The sequence below is a fragment of the Gobio gobio genome, assembly GCF_949357685.1.
Source record: "Gobio gobio genome assembly, chromosome: 18".
NCBI classification, from domain to species: Eukaryota; Metazoa; Chordata; class Actinopteri; order Cypriniformes; family Gobionidae; genus Gobio; species Gobio gobio.
Genome location: NC_137111.1, coordinates 28,030,291 through 28,055,626, shown reverse-complemented (window position 1 = coordinate 28,055,626; position 25,336 = coordinate 28,030,291). Strand labels below are relative to the sequence as shown.

Below are 25,336 nucleotides of genomic sequence, written 5' to 3'. Positions count from 1 at the left end.
GGGCTTCTAATTTTGGGCTGCCAATCACTGCTATTATGCTTGGATTAGGACATAACTCTGATTGTATTTATCTGAACGAAGAATGTCATATACACCTAGGATGGCTTGCGGGTGAGTAAATTATAGGATAATTTTCATTTTTGGGTGAACTATCCCTTTAAAGTCAGTAGGGAAACTATAATTAGGGCACAGATGTTTTCCCACCAAATAATGAATATTCCATCTTAAAATATTTTTTTTAATTTAAAATCTTAATAAATCTATGTTTCACCTTCCTGATGTGACAGATGCACCTTATGTGACTGAGATGGTAGACACATATGCTAGCGGTAAGGGTATGACATGTGTGCGTGAGCCAGAACAAGCGTGTGGCAGAGTTATATTTAGCTGGACTTCTGTGCTCATTGTGTGATGACCGTGGATAGCTGGAATCAGGTGTCCAGGTGTCTCTCTGCGTTTAAATTAGCACCTCTTTCAGCTGCCCTGCTCTCGTTTGGACTCAGGGAGATATGCAGTCTCCTCACACTTCACCAAGAAAAGCTACAACACCGCAGGCTAAAAACCCTTTATTCTGTCATGTCTCTCTCCCGCCCCAACACCCCCCCCCCCCCCTCCCCATCTTTGCCTGTAACCCTTATTCTCCTCTCAATCTTTCATTTCCCTGTTTTATGGGACTAATGCCATTTCAAAGACACATTTGGATGTGTCGCTCATGCTCATCTCCTCTTCGTTTCGCCTCCGTTCACTAGCATCAAATGTCAGTTAATAACACAGGGTCTGTAATAAGAGTGAGTAAGAGCATACATGGGAAAATATTGATTGAGTCTTTTAAATTGACCCATGCTAAATCTTTATTACATTTTCCTGATAGTTCAATACATAACTTAATGCAGTTCTGCTTCTGTTATCACTGTTTGTTCAAACAGAAGAGTATAAGACGGATTAGACTGGTGCATGATTCATGTGGTTTGAGATAGGAGTGTCGTCGGGTGGTTGGCGGATTGGATCACAGGATCAGCAGGAGGTGGAATCGAACCTGCAACTTGGGCTTACATGCTGCTGCTGATGTGCCTCTTGGGGAGGATATTTAGTCAGTGAGAATTGTCCAATGACTGATAAAAAAAATTAAATAATTGTTTTAGAGCCCTGCACAAGTGACTAGCCTGATGTGTGATGTCAAAGGCTGCAGACAAGGAAAATATACGTTTTTGTTTGTTTGTTTGACACTTTTAACACATCTGTTATAAAAGAAGTCTGGGGTCAAAAAATATATATTTTTATTTTTATTCACATGTATTGAAAATACAAGGGACATTTTTACAAAAAACATTATATAATGTATATATATATATATATATATATATATATATATATATATATATATATATATATATATATATATATATATATATATATATATATATATATATATATATATATATATATATATATATATATATATATATATATATATATACGTTTAAAATATTTATTCAAATATATATTTCTTATTATTATAAATTTGCTTTTTAATATATTTTTATATATATATATATATATATATATAATGTAATGGAGGAAGATGCTTCTCGTGGTCCAGATGAGCTTGAAATTGATTCAATTCAAATGTATTCTAACTGTTATGGATCTGAGCACTTGGAGAAGCAGCAGAAAGCAGCATGAAACTCCTGGAAATCAAAGTAATCTTTTGAAAACATAAAAAGAAACTCATTTTTATATTGAAAATGGGTTAAATGGCCAGAAAAAGAGAGAATTCCTAATGTACTTTAGACAGTTAATGCCTTATTGCTTGAGTGCAGCAGTAATGTATAACATCGCACACTTCACAAATGACCACATAAAGTAACACTGTATTAAAGAAATCTTTCTTTTTTATGTTCTCATTCCATTCTTCCTTCCCTGAGGAGGAGGTGAGATTGGTGTGATGCAGGAGCTTGTGAAGGCAAACAGAGCATACATACACCTGGACCTTTATATGGGCCTCTAATAAGGTGACCAAGACAGCAAGCAGCTGTAGTCTAGAACAGAACATTCACACTTTATTATTCTTGAGGTCATAAGACTCATTTATCAGACAGTCTGCTCGAAACCGAAGGTGACAGAAGGTGGCTTTAGGTGGTGATTAGATTTCTAAAATCCATTGTGATAGATAATTTACAAGCATTTTCCTATCATCTCTCTGTCTGACTTCAAATAAAAGGTGCACTTTGTGTCTATTTTGCTCCTTTTTTATAGCTTTTCCAAAGAACCGCTGTTCCATAACTCTGTTCTACTTTATCCCTTGCTACCTAAAGCTAGTCTCCACTTGTCTCTTTTATAGAGTGGGGTTGAGCAGTGGGCCCATGGGGGTCTCTCTGGGTAGCTGCAGTGAAGGCCAGCAGCAGCTGAGACCCGTGGCTTGCTGCAGGAGCACCAGAACTTATTGTCACTCCATGGCACCCTCCATCAAAGCCATGATTAATAGAATGGGCCTTTTCTTTCATATAGCCTCCAGCGCTTCCTCACCTTCTCCATTTATACTCTGTGCACAGCGCTCCTTCTCTCTCCTGTCCGATAACATTGGGAAGCTCTGCTCATGTGGCAGACAGATTCTTTCTGCTATCCTTGACGATCATTAAATATACTTTCATTTTACCGTGATACTGCAAAACAGTCAATACATCCAACTGCTCATAAAACCAAGACATTTATGAGATCGACAACCCTTTAAATACTTTATTGGATGGATGTGTTTAGCTGTGGGTTTAATCTCGATGTAAACATGGCTCGAGATATTTATACTGCCAAACACAGAAATGTGAGTTTCCTTCCAAATTTCACAACATATAGAAGGTAAGATGCGATTACAGTTGAGCATTATTAACATGTTGTTCCAGTCCTAAAATTTGATTGACCGAGTAGTGTTTCGGGAACAGCAGATGTTTGACAGATGTCTGCGTTTGAGTGTTTCAGTCTATGGGGTTTTTTCAGCAGGTGAGTCAATTGATCATTCATTTAATAAAATTATTAAAAAACATGGATTCATTCGGGAATGAAACAGGCAACTGTCTTTATAGAGTGGTGCAGGGATGATGTATTGTAGTCCAACCCGGAAGTTACCATCACCCTGGTTCCCTCTACAAAAACCTAATAGGATTTTTCCAAATAGGCTTTTGAATTATCGCGATTTATTCAAAAACATGGATTCATTCATGAATGAAACAGGCAACTGTCTTTATAAGTGAGTCATTGATTCATTCATTCAAACGATTCGATCAAAAACAGATTCATTAATGAATGAAACAGGCAACTGCCTTTATGAGTGATTCATCGTTTAATTTATTCAATCCATTTATTAAAAAAACATGGATTATAACAGGTAATTGTCTTTATGTGTGAGTCATTATTTTACTCAATCGATTTGTTCAAAAATACTGATTAATTCGGTAATTCAACTATTTGTGTTTAGGCTTCATTTTGAACTATTTTCGTACAGTACTGTAAGTGGAGCAAAAATAAATGAAACAACTAGCTATATTGTGTTAAAATGTTTTTAAACTTTTTATACCATCGCACCCTCCTTGATCAGCTTTAGTCTTTGTTTTTTTGTTTTGTTTTTTTGTACATTTGAATTTGAAGCAAAGTTTATCCCTGTGGGTTTTATTGTTTCTTTAGTAGCAGAGCAATGACTTTGGAAGGTCAAAGACATTACAGATTTTATCAGCTGTTTCTGATCTCTCTGCCAATGAAATTAACACCAGCACTTGTCTTTCCATCACTCTCAATTCCACCGTCACCCCTCAATCCTTCTCTCTATCTCTGTGACTTCAATTCCATTCCTTCCTCTTGTTTTTATTTCCCTCTTTCTACATGTCATGCTCCCTTTTTTCCAAATTACATTATCTCCAATCCCTTTAGGTCTTCCTCTCGCTTTAGTCTCTCGCCCTTTCTTTAATTCTTTCTATCTCTTCCCCTCTCTCTCTTTTCTTTTCTGTCTCCAGAGCTCCTAGTAAATGATGCATAGCTGGGTCCCAGACTCTGAGCGATCATTAGTGAGGTGGTCCAGGAGAGATGGAGTGAAGGATGATGGAGGGAATAAGAGAGAACAGCAAAAGACATGTTTCTGCCCTCGGGCGTTTCCCCGATTCGCCACCAAACTAGAGGTTGTTTGTGTAAAACGCCAGTAGGTGGCATTTCCTCGGCCCATGCTCATTAATTCTAGCACGCACACAGAGAGAGAGAGAGAGAGAGAGAGAGAGAGAGAGAGAGAGAGAGAGAGAGAGAGAGAGAGAGAGAAAAGCCATAACACCTGCGGTTGCTATGGCTGCTTGTCTGTTGCGGTGGTGAATGTTCCATTTCATTCTGATGTGCAAATTCATAATTAATGCATATAAATGCATATTTTCAATTCAAAACCATATTTTAGTTTATTATAGTTTGCATCACTGGATGTTACTGTCGGTAGTTTAACATTTCTGTCACAAAACAGTTCACATGAATTAAATGTTTCACTTATCTAGTTTTCTTTCAACGTTAAATTGACGTTTCACGCTGGAATTCGCGCTCTGCTTCTGTGACCGGTAAACTCTGCCTACTTTGATTTGATTGGTCATCTCAATCATTTTGACATTGACGAGTGCTGTTAGACTGCTGGGTAGACCTGACTAAAAATTTGACTTTTACAGAGTGCAGCGTAATGAAATGCAGCAGAGCAGTGCAAGAATTTCAAATATTAGGGGGGGTAATTTGGCCATTTATAATAATTGGAGGGGACTTGTCCCCCCACAATGTTTCCATCCAAAGTTGAGAATGTAATTTATGCGCAAAAATGCAATATTGCATAAAACATTTGCGAATAAAGCACCGTTTCCATCCAGTGAGTCGAAGAGAACATAATCGTCACTTCCTGATAAACTACCGCTAATTAATAACTAAGAAACATAGGAGAAGCCACTATATATAATAATTTTCGTATATAATAAATTATTGCATCTCAATAAACTTGTTGTCATGCTTTCAGAGGCAGATGCTGCTGTTTGGGAACGCAGTCATGTAAGACAGGAGTGAAATATACAGAGCATTTTTGACAACAGACTTCTGAATGACCAAAACAGCATTTCAGATTTTTCCGCTGGTTACTACAGTTATGCTGTACATCACGAAAGTCACACGATTTTTTTTATGTGCATCAAGGAATTTATTTGATAATGCATTTCCATCGTAGTTTATGCGCATGTTTTCGTATCGGATAGAAAATGTATCCTACTCAATTGAGCGCATACGTTTTTTATGCCCAAAATGCACATAAAAATAGGAGGATGGAAACATAGCTGTTGTCTATGGTGGTTACGGCCCAAAGTTAGCCAATCTCGTCATAGTATATTTTAGAGGGAAAAAAATTATCATCCAATCACAATTTGTTATTAATTCGCAGTTAGTGAAGGTGAGATATTAGAGAGCACGGAGGAGATCAAGTCAGAAGCAAAGATGTCAAAGAAGGGTGCATTTGCGTTTAACAAGGATTTTCAAAAAGAGTATATCAAATTATTATGCGCAGTAAGTTGTGAAAAAATTACTCAATGTGGTATCGCGACCCACACTAGAAGCGTTCTCTCAGACAGCATGCAATCCCGAATTCAGTTCTCTTTGTGCCTGAATGGTCAAATACAGACACAGTTTTGCCCATCATGTGGAGTATCTCACGTATAACTACAGTTGGTTAAGATGTTAAATAAATGTATACATGTTAAAGGTCCCATGGCATGGATTGTTTTTATTATTTTATAATGTTTCCTGAGGTGTACTTATATTGTTAGTATGGTTTTTACGTCAAAAAATGTCATAATTTAGAAATAAAAAGCATTTTTTCTTTTCTGATATTAGCCCTCTGGCTTGAATGCTCTGTTTCAAGGGGCGTGTCTGTTGTGAGACTTCAGTGAAATTGCGCCCAGTTGTTGTGATTGGCTGACATCTTTGCATTTGAAATGAGTATTAGATTATGTGGCGGAGGGGGCGTGGTTTAGCAAGGTCTGCAAGCGTTGCCAGAGAGAGAGACGGACTGCATGTGGACCAGAAAGACCTTAGAGCTGGAGAAAGATAGCTGAGAAAGTTGTATTGTACCGAGTTGTTGAGAGCCCAAGTTTATTAATTTTTTTGTATTATGAGAGTTCTGAATAAACACGAGTCCCAGTCACGCTGACCCTGTCGTCTTCCTCCTTATTCTACGAACTGTGTAACATGTGGAACCCCTCTCGAATACTTTTAATACGTTTTTTTTACCATCACAGCCGTCAAGATGAACAAATCGTCAAAGTGTTGTTTATAGCATTATTTTTAGATCTTTTCCCATCACATGAAAGGCTGCAGTGATGAGCATTGAGTACACATGCAGTCTGTTTGCGTGAATGCAGTGATCTCGTCATTGCAGCGCTTTTTCTATCACAAAATGCTTTGACCACAACTAACAGCAAACACGACATCGACATAAATACAGTAAGAGCTTCGTGCAGCATAACAGCGCCATTCATTATAACGGCAGTTTGGGCAAGTGTGCAGATACACTCGCGACATGTGATTGACAGATCCGCGCATTATAAAGAGTGTTCTTTGATCGCTGATTTAGCGTCTAATCAAAATTGAAATGACAGATTTGTTTCATGCTACTAACAGAAACCATGTGTAGTCACTGGCTTGATTCACTGATGCATTACGCTTAGGGCATCAAGACGGCCAGCGGCGGGACTGACAGTATTAAACGATTTAGAAAGAAAGTATGTGTGAACTTGAATGATTAGCTACACATTAGAAATCACTGATCATAGATCAGGCATTAATGAACACTGTTACTCACTGTTTGTGGCGGTGCTGTCGAATCCATATGGTAAAAGTCTGTTTGTCGCGACTGATAAACTGAATCCATTTTCTCCTAATTCTCTAGGCGGACAAAGCAGAGGGAGGCGAGGTAACCTTTCCTCGTATGACGACATATAGGGAAGATTCCAGATCGGCTCGTCTGAGCTCTCATTTTCTCAAAGGCAGAGCAGGACAGAACTCGGTTTACACCTATCAAAATTTCTAGCCACTTGGGGGCCATATAAAGGCTAGGGGAACTCATATTAATGTTAAAAAAAACGAATAAAATTATAATTTCATGCCATGGGACCTTTAATTAAACCTATACTGTAGTTGAACATTTTTGTTTATTTAATTTGGAACTGTATCATATTTGTCCTATTGTTTGTAATTTGCTTTGTTCAAAAATAACAAAAATAAAATGACTTATCACACTCTAAAAAAAAAGGCTCGTAATCATAGGGGAACCTTTTTTAGTGCTATATAGCACCAATTTTGGTGCTTCAGTGGTTCTTCAGCGGTTCTATATAGCACCTTAGTCAAAGAACCGGTGAAGAACCTCTGAAGAACCGCTGAAGAACCTCTGAAGAACCGCTGAAGAACCACTGAAGCACCAAAATTGGTGCTATATAGCACTAAAAAAGGTTCCCCTATGATTACGAGCCAAGAACCATTTTTGGTGCAATATAGAACCTTTTTTTTTTTTAGAGTGCATGGAATCGTGATCATGGAATAAAATTTCTCATATCATGAAATATACATCCTGTCCCTAGGCAATGCCAAACAGTATATACAAAAACGTACACAAATTGTTATGAATTGTTTATTCCAATAATTATTAATAATGAATTTTCCACACAAGCTCTAAAATATAGTGAATAAGAACCTCTTACCATTGTCTCAAGCATGTGCTATGCATTTACACCAAATCACTGACTGATATTATGTCACCCACGTTGACATTTGAACTTTTAGTTTATAGTCAGTGTTCCCACAGGCCTTTATGCACACAAATGCTATTTAATTAACCCACACACTTGCATGCACATACCAAAATAGTGCAAATTTATTCTTGACTTGGATAAATCAACTTACATCTCCCTTATGAGACTCATTTGCTCTGCTCATTCTCGGCGCATTATGCGTGAGCTAAATGTGTGAGGAGGACAAACTAAATAAATGAGCAGAGAAAGAGAGGAGAGGATGCACAGATGTGAACTCAATGCGCTGGGAAAAGAAACAGCCTCAATAGAGCATAATCTTGTATTGCCACTTACTCTAAATTAGTTTTGTTGCATGTATACTGCGTAATTGTGTTGATACTTCAATCAGGAATGTTTAATGGAACAAATATGTTTCATGGCGATCAATTGTGTGGATACTTGAGGAATCAAGAATATTTAATTGAACTGATATCTTTCCATGGCATTTAGAGCCACAACAGATAGCTAATACTACTTGTAAAATCAAATTCAAACAATATTTGCTTATTCGGAGGATATATTGTAAGTGAGTCCTTTTCACATGTAACTTGGCTGCCAGGCAAATATGTTCCATCTTCTCAAAACTCGCGTTTCATGATCAGGTATTTACCCAGGTGACAGTGAGATGTGAGGACGGGATTACTCAGATCTGCTCTACTTTTATGTGCTCTAAATGCCACAATGTGTACGCATCAACCAGGACCCAGCTATTTCACGGAGCGCTGACTCATTCCTGTATGAATAGATCTGTTTACTTTGGAAAACAATTTAAGATGAATCTTCTCACACAAAAAATAACCTACTATTTAGTGGCAAACCTGCATTTTGTGTGGAATACTGTAGGTCTGACAGCTCTGAAAGGTATTGTGCTTCTCTCTGTCAGCGTGTAATTACAGACAAAACCACGCATTTTTGATTAAATTCTGTTTACCTGTGCCACCCGTTGACAGGAATATGATATATGCCGGAGCCATTTGAGAGAGAAAAAAGGTGGGTTGTTTTTTATTTATGAATGTAGCCTATCTTGTCTCTTTATAAAATTGTGGTATACTTTATCTTCTTTGTTTAAGTTTTGTGGTTTTCACTCTATTTTTTTTTATTTTAGTACATTTACTGTATACGTTCAAAGTTTAATTAACTTTTAGCTTTTTTAATAGGAAATTTATTGGGTCCTTTATCACTAATAACTAATTCCTTTTTGTGTAAGTTTCACACAACTTTGATCTGTTTCTCTCATCAATGATGCTAGCCATTCACGGTTCCACATATTACAAGCTAGGGCTTCTGAAATTGAAAAGTCAGAAGGCAAAGACTCTTGAAAACCTCTGTCTGACCTCTCTGCCATGCTCTTTTACTTTGATAGCTTAAGGCCAACTCCTACATTTCAGCATGCAGCTGATGGAAGGGTTCAAAGTAGCATGTGAACAGAAAATTCTCATTTTTCCCAATTGTTGTGGCACCTTTAATTTCATTAGGTTTTCCCCATACCCCGCAGGAGAGCTGAGTTTCTAGGGCAACAATCAGAGTAATAGTTTTGCCCATGCAATCTGCTAAAAGCCCCTACGGCCCACGGGCCCAGGTGTACCTGGGGATTAGAACAAGGCGAGACAGGTGAACTCAGCTTGGAATCACTCACAAGTCATACTGATAACCACGCACACATTATTTCAGGGACTTTCCATTGTTGTCATGTTGAGCTTGTTTTTTCTATGTTATAACCTTACACCTATTTTTAAACCTAACCCACGCAGAAAACTTTTTGCATTTTTAGATTTTAATTAAAACATTATTTAGTCATTTTCCTCATGGGGACCATTGGATGGTTCCCAGAATGCAGGTCTTGTCAGGTTTTACTATCCTTTTGGGAAAAAATGTGTAATATTGAGGTAATTATTTTCTATATCCTATCATACACCTACACTTTTAAATATAACCCATTTTTGCATTTTTATATTTTAATTAAAACATTATTCCCTTTATGTGGGAAGGTTCCCACAATGTAAATGATTTCAGGTTTTACAGGACGTATGTTCCCCACAAAGTTAGCAAAAACTGACTTTAACACACAAACACAGGTGAAAACAATCATTTCCCCAAAGATCTTACATGCTAAACAGAGTATTCAAAAGAGCACAATAAATAAATGCCAGTGTGAAATAAATGCAGGGAATGTGTGTGTGTGTGTGTGTGTGTGTGTGTGTGTGTGTGTGTGTGTGTGTGTGTGTGTGTGTGTGTGTGTGTGTGTGTGTGTGTGTGTGTGTGTGTGTGTGTGTGTGTGTGTGTGTGTGTGTGTGTGTGTGTGTGTGTGTGTGTGTGTGTGTGTGTGTACATATAGTTGCAAGAAAAAGTATGTGAACCGCTTGCAGAATCTGTGAAAATGTGAATAATTTAACTAAATAAGAGAGATCATACAAAATGCATGTTATTTTTTATTTAGTACTGTCCCGAGTTAGATATTTTACATAAGAAATGTTTAAATATATAGTGCACAAGACAAAAAATTGCTGAATTTATAAAATGTACCCCCTTCAAAAGTTTATGAACCATTGATTCTTAATACTGTGTGTCATTACCTGGATGATCCACGACTGTTTTTTTGTTTTGTTTTGTTTTGTTTTGTGATGGTTGTTCTTGAGTCCCTTGTTTTTCCTGAGCAGTCAAACTGCCCAATGCTTTTCAGAAGTGACTGTATGATTTTGACATCCATCTTTTCACACTGGGGACAATTGAGGGACTCAAACACAACTATTAAAAAAGGTTCAAACATTCACTGATATATATATATATATATACTGGGAACACCCCACAAGAGCTGCAGTTTTGGAGATGCTCTGACCCAGTCGTCTAGCCATCACAATTTGGTCCTTGTCAAATCACTCAAATCCTTAAATCTTTACTTATGTGTGTGTGTGTGTCAGTCTTTAAATATTGCATAGTTTTCTTCATGCTGTATATTACATTTACATTCATACATACAGCCCATAATTGTAATGGAACACCACACGGTGTTACATGAGAGCATGCATGCTACCATACATCTTAATAGTATGATCAGAAGAAGAAAACATATCTTACTCGAAATCTATGGCATGACTTCCTTTCTGGCACAGCAGGGATAATTAGTCTGTGGTTTGGGTCAGCTCGATAATTCCTGAAAATAATTTTCTGTTATCCCAGTCCATTACTTACAGACTATTTTTAGGGTTTTCCTTCATGAATTTAAGGGACAAGTTGTATGCTTTTTTTTATTATTATTTGAAAGACAAAGCTTATTAAATACGAGCAGTGCTAGACATTTATTTGAGCATCTTTCTTAATGACAATAGCATGTGCGTGTTCTCATTGTCTCTCTTCAATGAACAGCATCACCTAACATGCGTTATTCGCTCTACCTGTATATCCCTCTCACTCCTTATCTTCTCTCACCTCACTCTTACATGGCTCATCATCAGTTACATTTCCAATTAATCTCAACGTTATTCAGTCTGAAGCACCGCAAATCTTATCACAATTGCCATCTGTCCAGTAACTGAAGATGCATTTGAGATATGCATGAGAAGTAATGAAAGCAAACCGTGTTCCATTAGTAAGCTCTGAACTTATCTGAGCCGATGACACTGGCAGAGTATCAAACCGTTATGACAGTTTGCTCAGCTAGTGACAGCGTCTTACAGATTGAATTAAAGAAGCAGCAAAGTAATTCTATGTCCATGCTCACAAATCTGTTATCATAATTAAATGATTCTTAAACAGTAATGTCAATCATTCACTCTTTTGGTGCTTGTCAAATCCATTTTTTTTTTCTTTATATATTTTATGACCAGGTAAACCTGTGAATTCTGGGACACATCCATGTTCCAGGAAACCAAAGAGGGAGAGTTGAGGGGAATCGTCTGCTGGGATTATAAACTTTATAGTCAGCTTTGTATTAAAGAATGCCAGACGCAGTCATTTTAGCAAGAACATCGTCTGACACTTTTAATGAGACTTTCAGTCATTTTTAACGTGTCTTCACAGTATGGGTTATTGAATTTTTTTTTTAATCATCATTTAGCCACTTTAGCAGGTGTAAATAAAGTGTATGTATATATTCCAAGAATTTAACCTGATGCGAAAAAGTAAAAGTAGTGCTGTGAACCTATTAAACCCATGTTAGATTATAATTTTTTTCTATTTAAGATCTGCAAACACTTTGCACTTTTTAACATTGACAAATCAGTCTAAATTCTCATTAAATACAAATTAAATGGTTAATCACGGAGCATTTTCATCCGTCTGCTTTGTTTGGCAATACCTGCAGATCAGGAGCTGCTGCTCTATACCAGACTCATAATAGATTGCAGATTGTCTTCATCTGCATTACAATCACAGTTCAAAAGATTCTGCTTGCTTTGGTAATTGCAATTTGCAATTTGAATAACCTGTTTAGATTTTAGCTCCTGATTACACAACCAAAACCAGAGAGCTCTGACTGCAGTGTTCTAAAGGGTAGCATTGCACCATTGAAACCAAATGGACACACTGGACAATCAGAAGCATCTGAAATGACTGAAAACACATATAGGAACTGTCGCCCTCTTGTGGTGTTCTTGAAAACACTTTCATTCGTGCACTGATTGAAAATGCTGGGAGTATGACCGTGAATTGTAATTGTGTGTTACTAACACTGATACTAAATCTAACATTAATACATTCTTCTAACCATCTGATCCTTCTTTATCAAACCACCCTTAATTAGCCTAATCATAATCATAAACGATCAGAATTAAAGACGGGCAATTACATGGTAAAGGCAAAAATTTAATATGGCTGTATATAAATCAACTTAATTTTGTTATATGGTTAAAATAAAGTCATTTTAATCAACAGAAATGCTGGCTGCTGCTGCTGTTGTTACTACTACTGGCAAAATAATGCAGCTCACCTTGATTAAGAAACATTGAAGGTAATATAACTTACATTTAGTTATACAGTAACAACATTGTTGTTAATATGTAAAATATTTTTTCGTCTACGTAAATCCCTGAGTCCGTCTCCGGGCTTTTCGTGTTTCCATTCACATCTCAATTCGCGTCTCTGTTCGCCAGCGCTCAGTGTGTGTCTGTGAACGTTGATGATTGGCTGATGGGAGATGAGAGTCTGGAGGCTCGCGCTTCATACCCGCGTTCGTGTGTTTACTCTCAGTACTCGAGACCCAGACGAGCGGCAGCGTCAGGACTATGGCGCTCCACAGATAGCAGCGGAGATCTCATAACTACTATGGCATTATATTCAGCGCTTACGGACAACTTTTTCCTCTCGTCCCAGCAGGAATAAAGCTGTCAAGGACTTTTGTTTTCGATTCGGTCGCGGACGATTCAGTTGTTTTCAAAGAGTTCCAGAGAAAACGCGTTGACTGGTTTAATGGAGTTGTGAATGAGATTAACTTTACGCAGGTTGTTGGCTATCTTGTTTTTTTTTTTTTTTTTTTTCTACGGACGGGGTCTAATTGAACACTGCGTAACTGTTATTCAAATTTTATCGCGTCCTTATTTGGGGAAAGTTCTGGAGCAGACTGCGAGTAGGTTATTATAAACCACGGTGCAGTCTTTTTTTGTAAGTTTGTGAAGTTTGGGGAGGAATCCGCCTCCACATTTCACACTGTTTGAAGTATCCTTCGCAGAGGATTCAGCGAGACTTCAGCCGACTGGAGCGAGAGCACCTGGTGGGAATTTGGCAGTAGCGTGACCGGGTGAAGATGCTCTCAGCGTGGATACACCGCGACCAGTCTCCCGCTCCCCTTCTCGGTTTAGTTGTACTCTGCGCAACCTTCGTGAACCATGCAGGTGAGAGCCTTTTCCATTTGAAGAAATTGTAGGCTACATATTAATTATAAAACATTTCATTATACCTTCAGTTTAAACATACGGGAGCGCAGGAGTCCGTTTTCTAATCAGGCGCACGCACGTTCACACCCAAAACACAGATAAGTTTAGTGATAGTGAGGTCGTCAAGCAGGATCTGTATTTCTCAACATTTGTCGACTATCAAGTATTAATTATGCCTTTTGATTTTCTTTATATGTTTAATCAGATGATTCATTGGTCGTTTATATAGAAAGCTACCATTTCTGGCCTTTCTGTTTGCTTTGAAAAACGGCATACATTATCTCTGACTTATAACAGGTGGCATTGTTCAATTTAAAAATGATAACCTGTACAGTGATTCTATCTATCTATCTATCTATCTATCTATCTATCTATCTATCTATCTATCTATCTATCTATCTATCTATCTATCTATCTATCTATCTATCTATCTATCTATCTATCTATCTATCTATCTATCTATCTATCTATCTATCTATCTTGTAAGGCAGGCAGTGTGATAGGTAACTAAGAACCAGATGAAGCAGGGATGTGACTGCTGTATGTGCACTCATCTCTCTCTCTCCCTTCAGAGAGGAATATTCTGTTGATCTCTTCTCTTTCTGCTTGCCATGCTGAGCTTCCAAGCAGCGGATAAAAAGCAGAACCCCTGGTGTTCATGGAGTAATTAAGGTTTAGCTCAATGCCTTCCTGGCTCCTGAAAGACAGAAAAAATAAACCTCGTACAAAAAAGGAAACAACATCTGAGGGAAAGCAGAGATAGTGAATTCTGAATTAAAGTGCGCTGCTTTAAAATCCGTTCCTCTATTTTATTTTACTTTTCCGATTGATGTAGTTACGTTTAGCACATGCTCTTGATTATGTGGTGCTAGTCATTTCTCTGAAGATGTTTTAAAAGCTTAATTCTGTGGAGTAATAAATTGTCATTAATTTTGTTTTCCTTTGTAATCACTGATCTAGTCCACAAGGCCTGAGATTGGCCCAGTACTGCTTAAGGTCTTTGTACAGAAGATTTTGGGGGAAACAAAGTTGATTTGGCAGATGCTTGTGCAGCAAGTTCTACATTCCTCTAAAAACTTATACTGAAAATGAATGATACAAATAAGCAAACCATTTACTGACATATTTGGCAAGTTATGGATGTAATACATGCATACCGTACAGAGGAGGAATATTCTTGAGTAGATCATGTTGTGATGTGTTATTGTTTCTGCATGAAGGCTATAGCCTGCCTTCTGTCTGACCTTAGAAGTGACGGGAAGCAATGAAGCGTCAAAGAAATCTCTCTCTCTCTCTCTCTCTCTCTCTCTCTCTCTCTCTCTCTCTCTCTCTCTCTCTCTCTCTCTCTCTCTGCTTCTCTGGCCACATATGTAATCAGATTGACATGGAATTGCACATTCAAATGGGTTTAGCTGATTGGTTTTCCAATGGGAAGGAGAAATCGGAAAGAAAAAGGACAAGTAAGATGTGGAGAGGGATGTGTACTGTAGTTTAAGTGTCCTTCCCCTTAGTGAACTACTGGCAGAATAGTCTATTGTAGAAACATGCCTGTTTCGCCCTGGGAGTTTTGATAGGGATGAAACCGGGGCTAGTTGTCACACAGGGAAGATGTCTAAAAGTAACTATTAGGGTTTAAATTTATTACTGAAAAGCTTATTATTTGGGCAATGTATTTTAAATGTTATACATTTAAAATGTATAGATTAAAATATTCATTGGTTTGATGTTTTTGTACATCAGTTTCGAGTTTTGCAGTTTCACGAATTGAATTGTTTTATGATTGATTTCCTGTTAAATTTTTGCTATAGAGTGTTATGACAACTTACCCCACATACTGTAGTGAGACCACATGCCCTGTTGGATGTGTGATTTGTATCTTTTCCCCTAAAAAATAACAGTGAAAATGTTCAGTTGCTTTTTTGTGTAATCAAAAGACATACATAACATGACTAGATAATATTTGAATATTTCACTCTGAGAAATATTCACTGTCAGGGTGACAATTTGTCCCAGTCTCCCCTATACAGTATGTGAGAAACTCATTGTGCATAAATTAACTGTCTAGATTTTACAGAAGCCCGTCTCTCGTTGAGAAGATGCCAGCACATATTTCATATCATCCATAAAACATCAGAGTCAAGATGGATAACGTTTATCTTCTCTCTCATTCTGTCCATTCCTGTATTCTACCTCTCCCCCTCCTGTCTGTCTGTATTGTGGATGTGCTGAGCTCAGATTTCCTGTATGGTACAGCTCTCTTAGTGTTGACATACACATTAATTACCCAGACTGCCAGGAACCCACTTCTGGTTCCTTTGCCCCATCAGCTTTTCTCCTCCCTGTTTGTGTGTGTGTGTGTGTGTGTGTGTGTGTGTGTATGCATGCAAGGGTGTTTGTTTGGCAGAACATCCCTGTATACACACTTGGAGCTTGATCGAGATGGGATACGTGTGCTGTTGTGTACATAATGGAGTCGCACTGTCTGGATTTGTGTGCACGTGTGCGTGTTTTGGGAGTTGGAGAAGATAACACACTCGAGACTGCTCTGAATTCAAGAGGATTAAGTTTTGGCCCAGTGGCCAGCACCGCTGGTAGAAAAGTGGGCGGGAATAGGTCAAGCTGAAGTGCCTAAGGTCAAGATGGAGGAGGGAGGTGTGCTCTCTTGCATGTTTAGAGAGCATAACATGTCGGATCCTCCCAGTCAAGGCTGCCGGAATTCTCCGCCGGTAGTCCAGGCCGTGGGGGCATAATTGGTTATCTCTGAGAACAGGTCATCTGTGGTCGAGATTGCTTGCTGTGTAATGCAAGATAAACATTCCAAAATTCAGTTTTCAATGCGAAATCTACAACAGGCAGAAAGGAGAGAACTTAGGTAGGAAGAGAACAGTAAGCCTTGTAATTAGGTTTAGAGGAAGGGAAATGCAAAGGAAAGAATGCATGGATCGGTGAGAGGTCTGGCAGTGATCTGAACCGCCAGTCTTGTGGTGTGCATTAGCTTTATGGCCGCTGTGGGAGGCAGAGAGCGGGGTGATGAGAGGGCATTGGAGGAGATCGCTGGTTTTCCACTCGCCCCCATACTGTATTATTCATCATTGTAAAGTGGCCCTCTTTAATATTTTAAAGCAGTCTATGGTTGTGTCTGTGATCTGTTTATGATGCAATGGATTCCTGAAGTGGTGTTGGACAAATCATGTTGTGTCGTCTGTGCTTGCAGGTGTGAATGTATCGGTACAGCATCTTGTTGAGAGTTGTTAGTAGCACTTCATTATCGCCTGACTTGATTACATGCTGAATTGTCAGATTATTATTATTTTTTTTACTTCAGCAAGGTTGCATTAAATTGATCAAAAGTGACAGTAAAGGCATTTATAATGTTACAAAAATCTTAAGCAGCACAACTGTTCCAACAGATGTTAATAAGAAATGTTTATTGAGCAGCGAATCAGCTTATTAGAATGATTTCTGAAAGATTGTGACACTGAAGACCGGAGTAATGATGTGGAAAATTCAACTTTGCCATCACAGGAATAAATTGTATTTTAAAATATGTGTATATATAAATTAGTAATGATATATATCAGTGCATCTATATTTTTTGACTTGACAGAGCATGTTTAATAATGAGATGTCATTCACTAGCCAAACACTTCTATTTGATGCATATTTACACATAGATAAATGATAAAATAGACGTTCTCAGTCCCAAAATACTCAAGTACCTGATTTTTATGTTGATTTTTGTACACAGAATGACCCATGCGTTTATGTGGGTAAGTGTGTGTGTGAAGCGTGTAGATCAGACAGCTTCAGAAAGTGCAGCCGTATCCATCTAGTGCTTAAAGGGGAGAGATAAAGGGGAAGTCAGAGAAATATATCTTAGAGAGATGTATTGAGATAGATGGAGCCCAGGGATCGCCTTTTAAATAGACTTTATTAAAAAAAAGAGAGTGAGAGTGAAAAGTCAGGAGTCAGAAGCATTGGCATTCAAGCATCATTAAGTCCCTGGCACAGTTTGAGAGAAGAAGACAACGACGGGGCGAGACGAGGAGGAAGAGTGAGGGACAGCGACAGAGAGAAGCGTGTGATGAGCAGATCGTTGAGTGGAGATGTTTTTATTAAGGTTCTTATCGATGCCTGGAGCTCTCTGTATTAATGGTGGACATTTTTAATGCTTTGCCAATACTGTGCATGTACACCACCATAAATCTAGGACAAACAGGAGAGAGAGAGTGTGGGAGAGGAAGGAAGAAGAGACTAGGTTAAAAAGATTTATTACACGGGCCTCTGTACTATCTGATTTTGATTGGTCCGTCGTTGCATTGAGCAGTCATAATTTTATGTATAATGGCCATTAAGTTGTACGTTTCACTGTTGATCATGCAACATACCATGCTACTTTCTCGTCTGCCATATCATTTTGTTGTATGTCTTTTAATACCAGGATAGTTCACTATATTAAAATTATTTTGGAAAACTTTTAACATACTGTATATATATATATTTATGCATTATACATGCATTATACAAAATACATGTTATCTTATGCAAGAAGCCGTTTCACTCGTCTTGTATATACACGTCACAACAAGGATGAAACGATTATTGCAACTTCTGTTTAATGCTGGCTTTAAAGTAGAGAAAAAATATAGAGTATTTATAATATAGAATATAAAGTATTTTAGCTAACAAGTCAATGTAAAAAGCAACTCTGATTGCAGATTAATAATAATATGAAATTGAAAAGCCCTTTGTTTTATATTGGACTAGATGCTTTACTTCAATTTGGGTTAGATAATAACTAATTTCAGCTCAAATTAATATTTAATATGTGTGTATTTGTTTATTCATTTATTTAGTCTTGCAATTAAGCATTGCCTGACAGTCATTATCACAAAATAAACCTCTTCGGCTTCACGTCAAGGTCCTGATCACCCTGTCTGGGTTTATTATGCAATAACAACCAGCTGATATTGCAAAAAAGTCGTTGGACTTGCGGCAGTAGCAGAAACATTGACTTCAAGGATACGTGAAGGAACAGTGAAAGTTGAGGGGGAACATTGTGTGTAAAGCGATGGGTGAATGATGGGAAAGCAAAGAAAGACAATTTAATGAAGTCAAAGCGAAGAGTGGATAGTTGAATGAGAATACAAGAGAGGGAGACTCTTCACCCCACCCGGGTTTACGGCAGCTGGGTGGTGGTGGGTTGGAGGGGCGGAGAGTGACAGGGTCCCGTAGAAGAATGCCTCGGTGGGGTGTCTTTGTGCCGGGGTTGAATAGAGAACTGAATGAGACTCTTTTCTGCCACCGTGTGTGGGGTTGTTTGTGGGGTGAAGGGCCAGAGGGAGGAGGGGTCGGCGTGCTCGCAACTCCTTTAGGCAGCGAAGGAGTGACTGACAGTGTATGTTTGTGTTTCCTGTCTCGGCTTTCCATTCATAGTCACACTTCTTATTCAGTTCTTACAAACAATACCACCAAGAGCCGACATGTTTGAGTCGGAATTCATGGGGCTTTACTGTACATATGACCAAGCCTTTCATCCTTTTTTTCTCTAACGCCAACATAATGGCTCCAAGCTTCACACTTCCTTTCTAGGAAACTCGCAGCGCCTGAATATTTCACAACGAGCCAGACCTACAGCCAAGGCTCATGCCAAGCCAACAGTGTCTTTGGCGGACAGCCTTTCCCCAGGCTGCTGTGTCTGGCAGGGTCCAGCAACTGCTGCATATACAGTAGCTCCATTCCAAGCTCAACTGCATGACAGACATCTAGAAGCTCAGTTCGTCAAACAGTTTGCTTTGAGTTGCGCTGGCTAGAGAACAGAAACTCCTGATGTTGATTGATAGATGGATTTGACTTGTAAAGTCAGTTCTTTTTTTGCTCTCTAATCTTCTTTTCTTAGTCTAACTGGCAACCCGACTGCTTGCATCAGGATCTTGAAAGTAATATGTGAAAGTTAAAAGAGTTATAAAAATCAGGAATGAAGGACCATCAGCTCAGACCCCCTGATGGTGCCTGTGGGGGTCTGGGTAGCATGTCGGATTCCTTTCGGCAGGGGTCTGGAAGCGGTGGTGCCAGAGCCACGTGAATAGGTCTCCTGCAGTCCACCTGCCTTTGTGCTTCCTGCCTTGAAAGAGAGACTTTCTGAGGCCATGGAGATTTCCCTCATCTTCTTAGCCTTCAAAGGAAGTTCAACCCGGTCCATGCCTGAAGATTAGACTTCAGCCAATCTGTGGTTTATGCCCAGGTGTGACTATGCTTTTGTCGCTGTGTCTCGCATAGAGGAGAAATGATAGTTTGCACTGATATAAAGGAATACTCCAGGTATATGTAAGACTTAAAAAAAAAACATTTACGCACTCTGTAGTGTATGGGGCAAGTGTAGAAAGCTTATCTATTCCTAAAAATCAGTGATTTAATAAAAACACACAAACAAACTCAAAGTTCTTCACACAAAATTAAAAGCCTTTCAGGAATACTCTAGAAATACTAATATAATAGTTATATAATATAATAGAAAAAAATGTAATACAATAATACACAAATATTATAAAATAATATTTTACATTCTAAACCAACGTGTATATTTTTTATCATAAAAATACTGGATTATTGAAAGGTAATACATATGGTTATAAGTTATTACATAATTTTTTTACGACAAACATTTATGATAAAACATGACATTCAGAAAGAATTGAAATGGGAAATATAAATGAATGTGTTGTTTTCTTGTCAAACACCTTTCTCTTGTTCTTTTTACTAGTTCATTGAATCTCCTTTTCACTCCTGTTTGCGCACTCCCTCATGTGCTCTCATTCTTTCTGGATCCTTTATTGTGATGGGGGTTAGTGGAGTTGCCTTTGAAAGGCGGTGTAGAGAATCCTATCTCTCTCAGTTTAACGCCTATTAGGACTCCCATCTGCCCCAGGGATAGAGGAATATGGGGAGCTGAGAATCTCTAGGGGGGTTTTATTAGGGTTCTACCATGGTTTGCATGCTGCAGGGGGCCTCATGGGAGGGATGTGGCATGTCTCACCCGAGAACACACACATGCTTGCTCACCGGCTGGTTTTCAATGTCGAAGTGCTGGAACGAAACGTCCCCTGTGTGTGTGGCGTGCTGGTAAAGGCAGTCTGATGGTGTGTGACCAAAGAGTAATGTCCTCTTGTGGCGTCGCTTTAGTTTTCTTTGTGCCAAAAGTAAAAGGCCACACACAATGTGCTTTTTGTAACAGAGCAACCCTGACTCTGCCTGACCAGGAAATAAGAGTGTGGTGCATGACACTCAAGAGAAGTGTATAAATGTTAATAAATATATATATGGAGGTCTTCAAATAGAGTTTCATAGTAACAGCAATGCAGTAAATGCTTTATGCACTGGAGTTTCTGTGTAGTGTTTGACCTTTACACATGAAACCAATTGACAGGCACTCTTTACTCATCCAGAGCAGGTCATGTCTAGTCCAAGATGCCTGGTTCCACAGTCAACGCCCTTGGGATGAGTGTTGAGGATTTTGGCTACACCCTGACTGTTGGGCTTGTTCTGGAACAGGCAAAATAGTGATGCTTTATCCTTATGGAGTGCGTGTTGTTGCCGCTTCCACACCCTCTGGAATGACTCCCAGACTGTGGTGCTGCTTTCCCACCAACCAGGTGCTGGTTCTGGATCCGGTGCCCAATCTTGAGCATTTAACGTGTTTGGTGTTTCCACTGCATAAGTAGGTGAATCAGAATAAATTGGTTCTATAATGCCCTGCTTTTAGGGGTGGGACACTTTCATATGTGACCTGTACACAGAGTAAAGTTTTCATTAAAACAAGAACAACATTACAAGCTACCAAGATTGATTTACTTTGATCACATAAATGTCACGTTGCACAATTGAACAACAAAAAAATATATTACAAAATGCTGTAAAAGTCCAATTGCATTAAGTAGTGTAGGTTGTAATTTGTAATCTGTTTTTTTTAACCAAGATTATGCTGCAAGATGCCCCCCCCCCCAATACATTTAAATTCCCTGTTATAAATTTCCAGTTTATTCTCATTAATTCCCATTAAGCTGTCCTTCCCAAATATTCCCGTCAATTCTCTTGGAAAGTTTCCAACTTTGTAACCCTAATTGTGAATGTTTTGCAGTCTATGGTGAATGTAATGCAATACAAATACTGTGTTTCTGTTGAGTTTTCTCATGAGCTGCACATCAAAACAAACAAAAGCACTAATGACTTTTATGAACCAGTTATTTTTAGTTAATCAAAAACACAGTGCGACCAGTGTATCCAACTGACTAGTTCAAAGAGACAAATTACTTGTTTAAATGAGTCTGAAATACTGTATAATTTATGACATTAGCAGAACAAAATAAACAAAATGAATATTATAATTGAAATATACCCAAATGAATTGGAAATCAGAATTGGAAATGTTCTCAGAACTCATAAAACTTGTAAACAAAGACAACAAATGTAAAAGCCAGTTACAGTGTCATTGTTCAGCTCACCAGTAAATTGAAATGTGGGCTCGGGCGCGAGAACCAGCACCATCTCAGTTTAAAAGGGCTGCGAGAGGTATCAGAACCTGACAGGTTGTGGGTGACTGGGTGATTGAGAGAGCAGGAATTGGACAGTTCAGTGAAGCAGAGGGGATCTTAAACTACTAACTGGGGTTCACAGAAAGGCAATGTTCATAAGGCCTGTCAATCAGGTGTGTTTTCACACACCCCACTTGTGCAAACCCACCTTAATCCTATCTAGACTGGCATCTTTGCGTGTATTGTTGGCGTAATATTTGGATATTCTGTATGTATTTTTTCTTATGCCCCATCTTCTGTGCCCCAAGCCTCTTACCCGCTGACGGACAGATGGACGGCACGGCCGACCTCACTCTCACCTTTCTGCTCACTCCGCTCCGCTCCACCTCTCTGCTCCGATTAGCAGGTGAGCTGAGCACGGTGCTGCTACTTGCAGACCCAAAGCTTTATGGGGACATTTCCTAAAAGCTGTCACGGCCAACACTCTCCCAAACCCCTCCTGCCCATCCATCCATTCACAGTGAGCACTGTCCTTATGTCTGTAAATCACAGCAATGGGGTTGGCTAGCGCCCTATCACAGTGTGGCTCATGTTTACGAGGATTAAGGAAACAGATGGACGGCCATGCTGACTGGTGTGGCTTCATTAACTCTCCGCGCGACCGTTCTAAACTCCGCCGCCCCTGCACGTCTCGCTCCGGAGTGTTCCGCACAGAGCTGAGCCAGACCTGAGGTCTGTGGGGAGGGGGATTGCACTCATGAAGACTGTGAAGATGTTTATTGATCTGAAAGCTGAGATGTGGGCAGGGTGTTTCTCCTTGATTGATTAATGTTGAAGTGAAGCAGTGGGACTTTCTTTAAAGAATGATTTTTGACATCATGTTGTCAGACCAGTGGTGAGAGAGTGTTTTTTCTCCTTATGGAGTTCTGTACGTGACGATAGGACTACAGTGTTGAGGTTTGAATGGCTGTATGATATTAGATTCATTTTTTAAATTTTAAATATTTATATATTCATTGGTTATATTGGATATACATATTTAATTGTTCATGCTCATTAAAGGTCCCATGGCATGGCATTTTTCTATTATTTTATAATGTTTCCTGAGGTGTACTTATATTGTTAGTATGACTTTTACATCATAAAATGTCATAATTTAGAAATAAAAGGCATTTTTTCAATACTGCTGTTTGCCCTGTGGCTGAATGCCCTGCTTCAAGAGGCGTGTCTGCTGTGAGACTTCAGTAAAAACGCCCACTGTTGTGATTGGCTGACATCTTTGTATTTTAAATGAGCGGAGGGGGCGTGGTTTAACTTGGTCTACGAGACACGAGCAGGCACAAGCTGCTGCCAGAGAGACGGATGGACCTGAGTTCACTTCACATCAGTTCTCAGCATGTCTGAACTCATGGGCGTCGGAACCATTGTATGTGGGTGGGACAAGACCCACCCACTTTTTACGATCAATGATATTGGACCCACTCACTTTTATCGTCTCTAACATTCAGCACATGTGTGTTTACCTACCCCTAATCGATAAACACTTATTATTAAACACATGTTAGATGCTTTATTTCCACTTTTCTAATATTTTCTTCATTTTTATTGAAAATAGATGCCTTTCCGATCTGATATGTGATGGGAAAAGGGAGAAGATTGAGTTTGGCGAAAGGCGGACTCGAACCGCGGGTCGATTTGTGTCAAAACTAGATGCCGTGCGTCCTACCCCTACACTACTGACGCTCTCAATAATATGGCGATTTCCATAATTTTGTCTTTCCAAACTATACGTTTAGCAAGCAAAGCGGTATATTTGTACTTAATGTAATTGGCATCTACTCCATTAAAAAATTTCTGAGGACCCACCCACATTTTTTTTGCTTTCGACGCCCATGTCTGAACTGTTGTAGTTTCAGCATTTACCTCAGGTTATTAGTCTATTTCTAGTCGGAGGGACTGTCACTCATGTCAGAAAGTTAGTAACTTTAGTAAATTATGGATCAGCGCTGACTGGAGACGCGAACCGTTTAGAACGATTCAGTCCGATTTGGTGAACTGATTCGGTTCACTAAAAAGAACAGGTTCAAAAGAAAGATCGTTCGCGAACCGGACATCACTAACGTACCAGAGACGGAGCTCAGCGATCGCTAACAAAGTTATTTATAGTAACTACTGAGATGTGAGAGCGCTGTCAGTCAGCGCGAGTTTATTGTGTTTGTATCTGAGAGTTCTGAATAAACACGAGTCCCAGTCACACCGAGTCCGTCTTCATCATTATAACCAACTTTGTAACACATGCAAAGTACCATTACAGCTGTCGAGATGAACGAGTTAAAAGTAAGTGTTGATAATAGCATTATTTTTAAAATAAAATAAAAGCGTCAGTGACGCGCGTTGAGTACACAGCGCAAACAAAGACACAACAGCAGTAATCGAATGTAATCCAGTTTATTGTGGGGCTAGGCTGGCTAGCCCGAATATGCTCACGTTTACCCCCCTTCTGCTTAATCTCACGCCGCGTTTGGTGCCTCCGCTGTGGGCCAGATGCAGTACTGGGGGTCGGGGATGTTGAAGGCCAACGGCCAGTGCAGCCCGAGCTTCGGCGTGTGTGAGGCCGATGTTGAGCAGAAACTCATGACTGTATGCACATTTTAGAACCGATAGACGCGACGAGGACGTACAAAAACACTGACTCACAAGATAGAAAACACGAAAACACCGTTCTGTCTGGAGAGAGAGAAGCCGCATTGTGTGCACGAATAATAAATAATTAGCTACACATCAGAAATTACTGATCACAGATCAGAAGGAACTGAAAAAAGACTTCTGTTTTCATTTGTACATCCAAACACTGAGAAACTGCCAGCATTCACTCGTTCACAAGGAATGATCTCTCGAGCGTTTGCATGGGCGTGCCAGATTCTCTGGGCGGAGGAAAGGGAGGTAACCGCTCCTGCTTGGACGTCAAACCAGGAGACTTCAGGATTGGCTCGTCTGGCCTGTCATTTTCTCAAAGGCAGAGAGAGACAGCCAGAACTCGGGTTTACACCGATCAACATTTCTATCCACTTGGGGACAATATTCAGGCTAGGGGAACTCATAT

At 39.2% G+C, this 25,336-nt stretch overlaps 1 protein-coding gene across 1 annotated transcript in view; it reads left to right on the top strand.

The window, feature by feature from the left end:
• The window catches only part of unc5b (unc-5 netrin receptor B), a gene marked incomplete at its 5' end in the record, with an annotated part of 99,333 nt that overhangs the window by 24,731 nt on the left and 49,266 nt on the right, over positions 1-25,336 (top strand). The window contains one exon of the mRNA XM_079842260.1: positions 22,542-22,639. Coding sequence (XP_079698386.1) covers positions 22,542-22,639 — 98 coding nt within the window. The remainder of the gene's footprint in view (positions 1-22,541; positions 22,640-25,336) is intronic.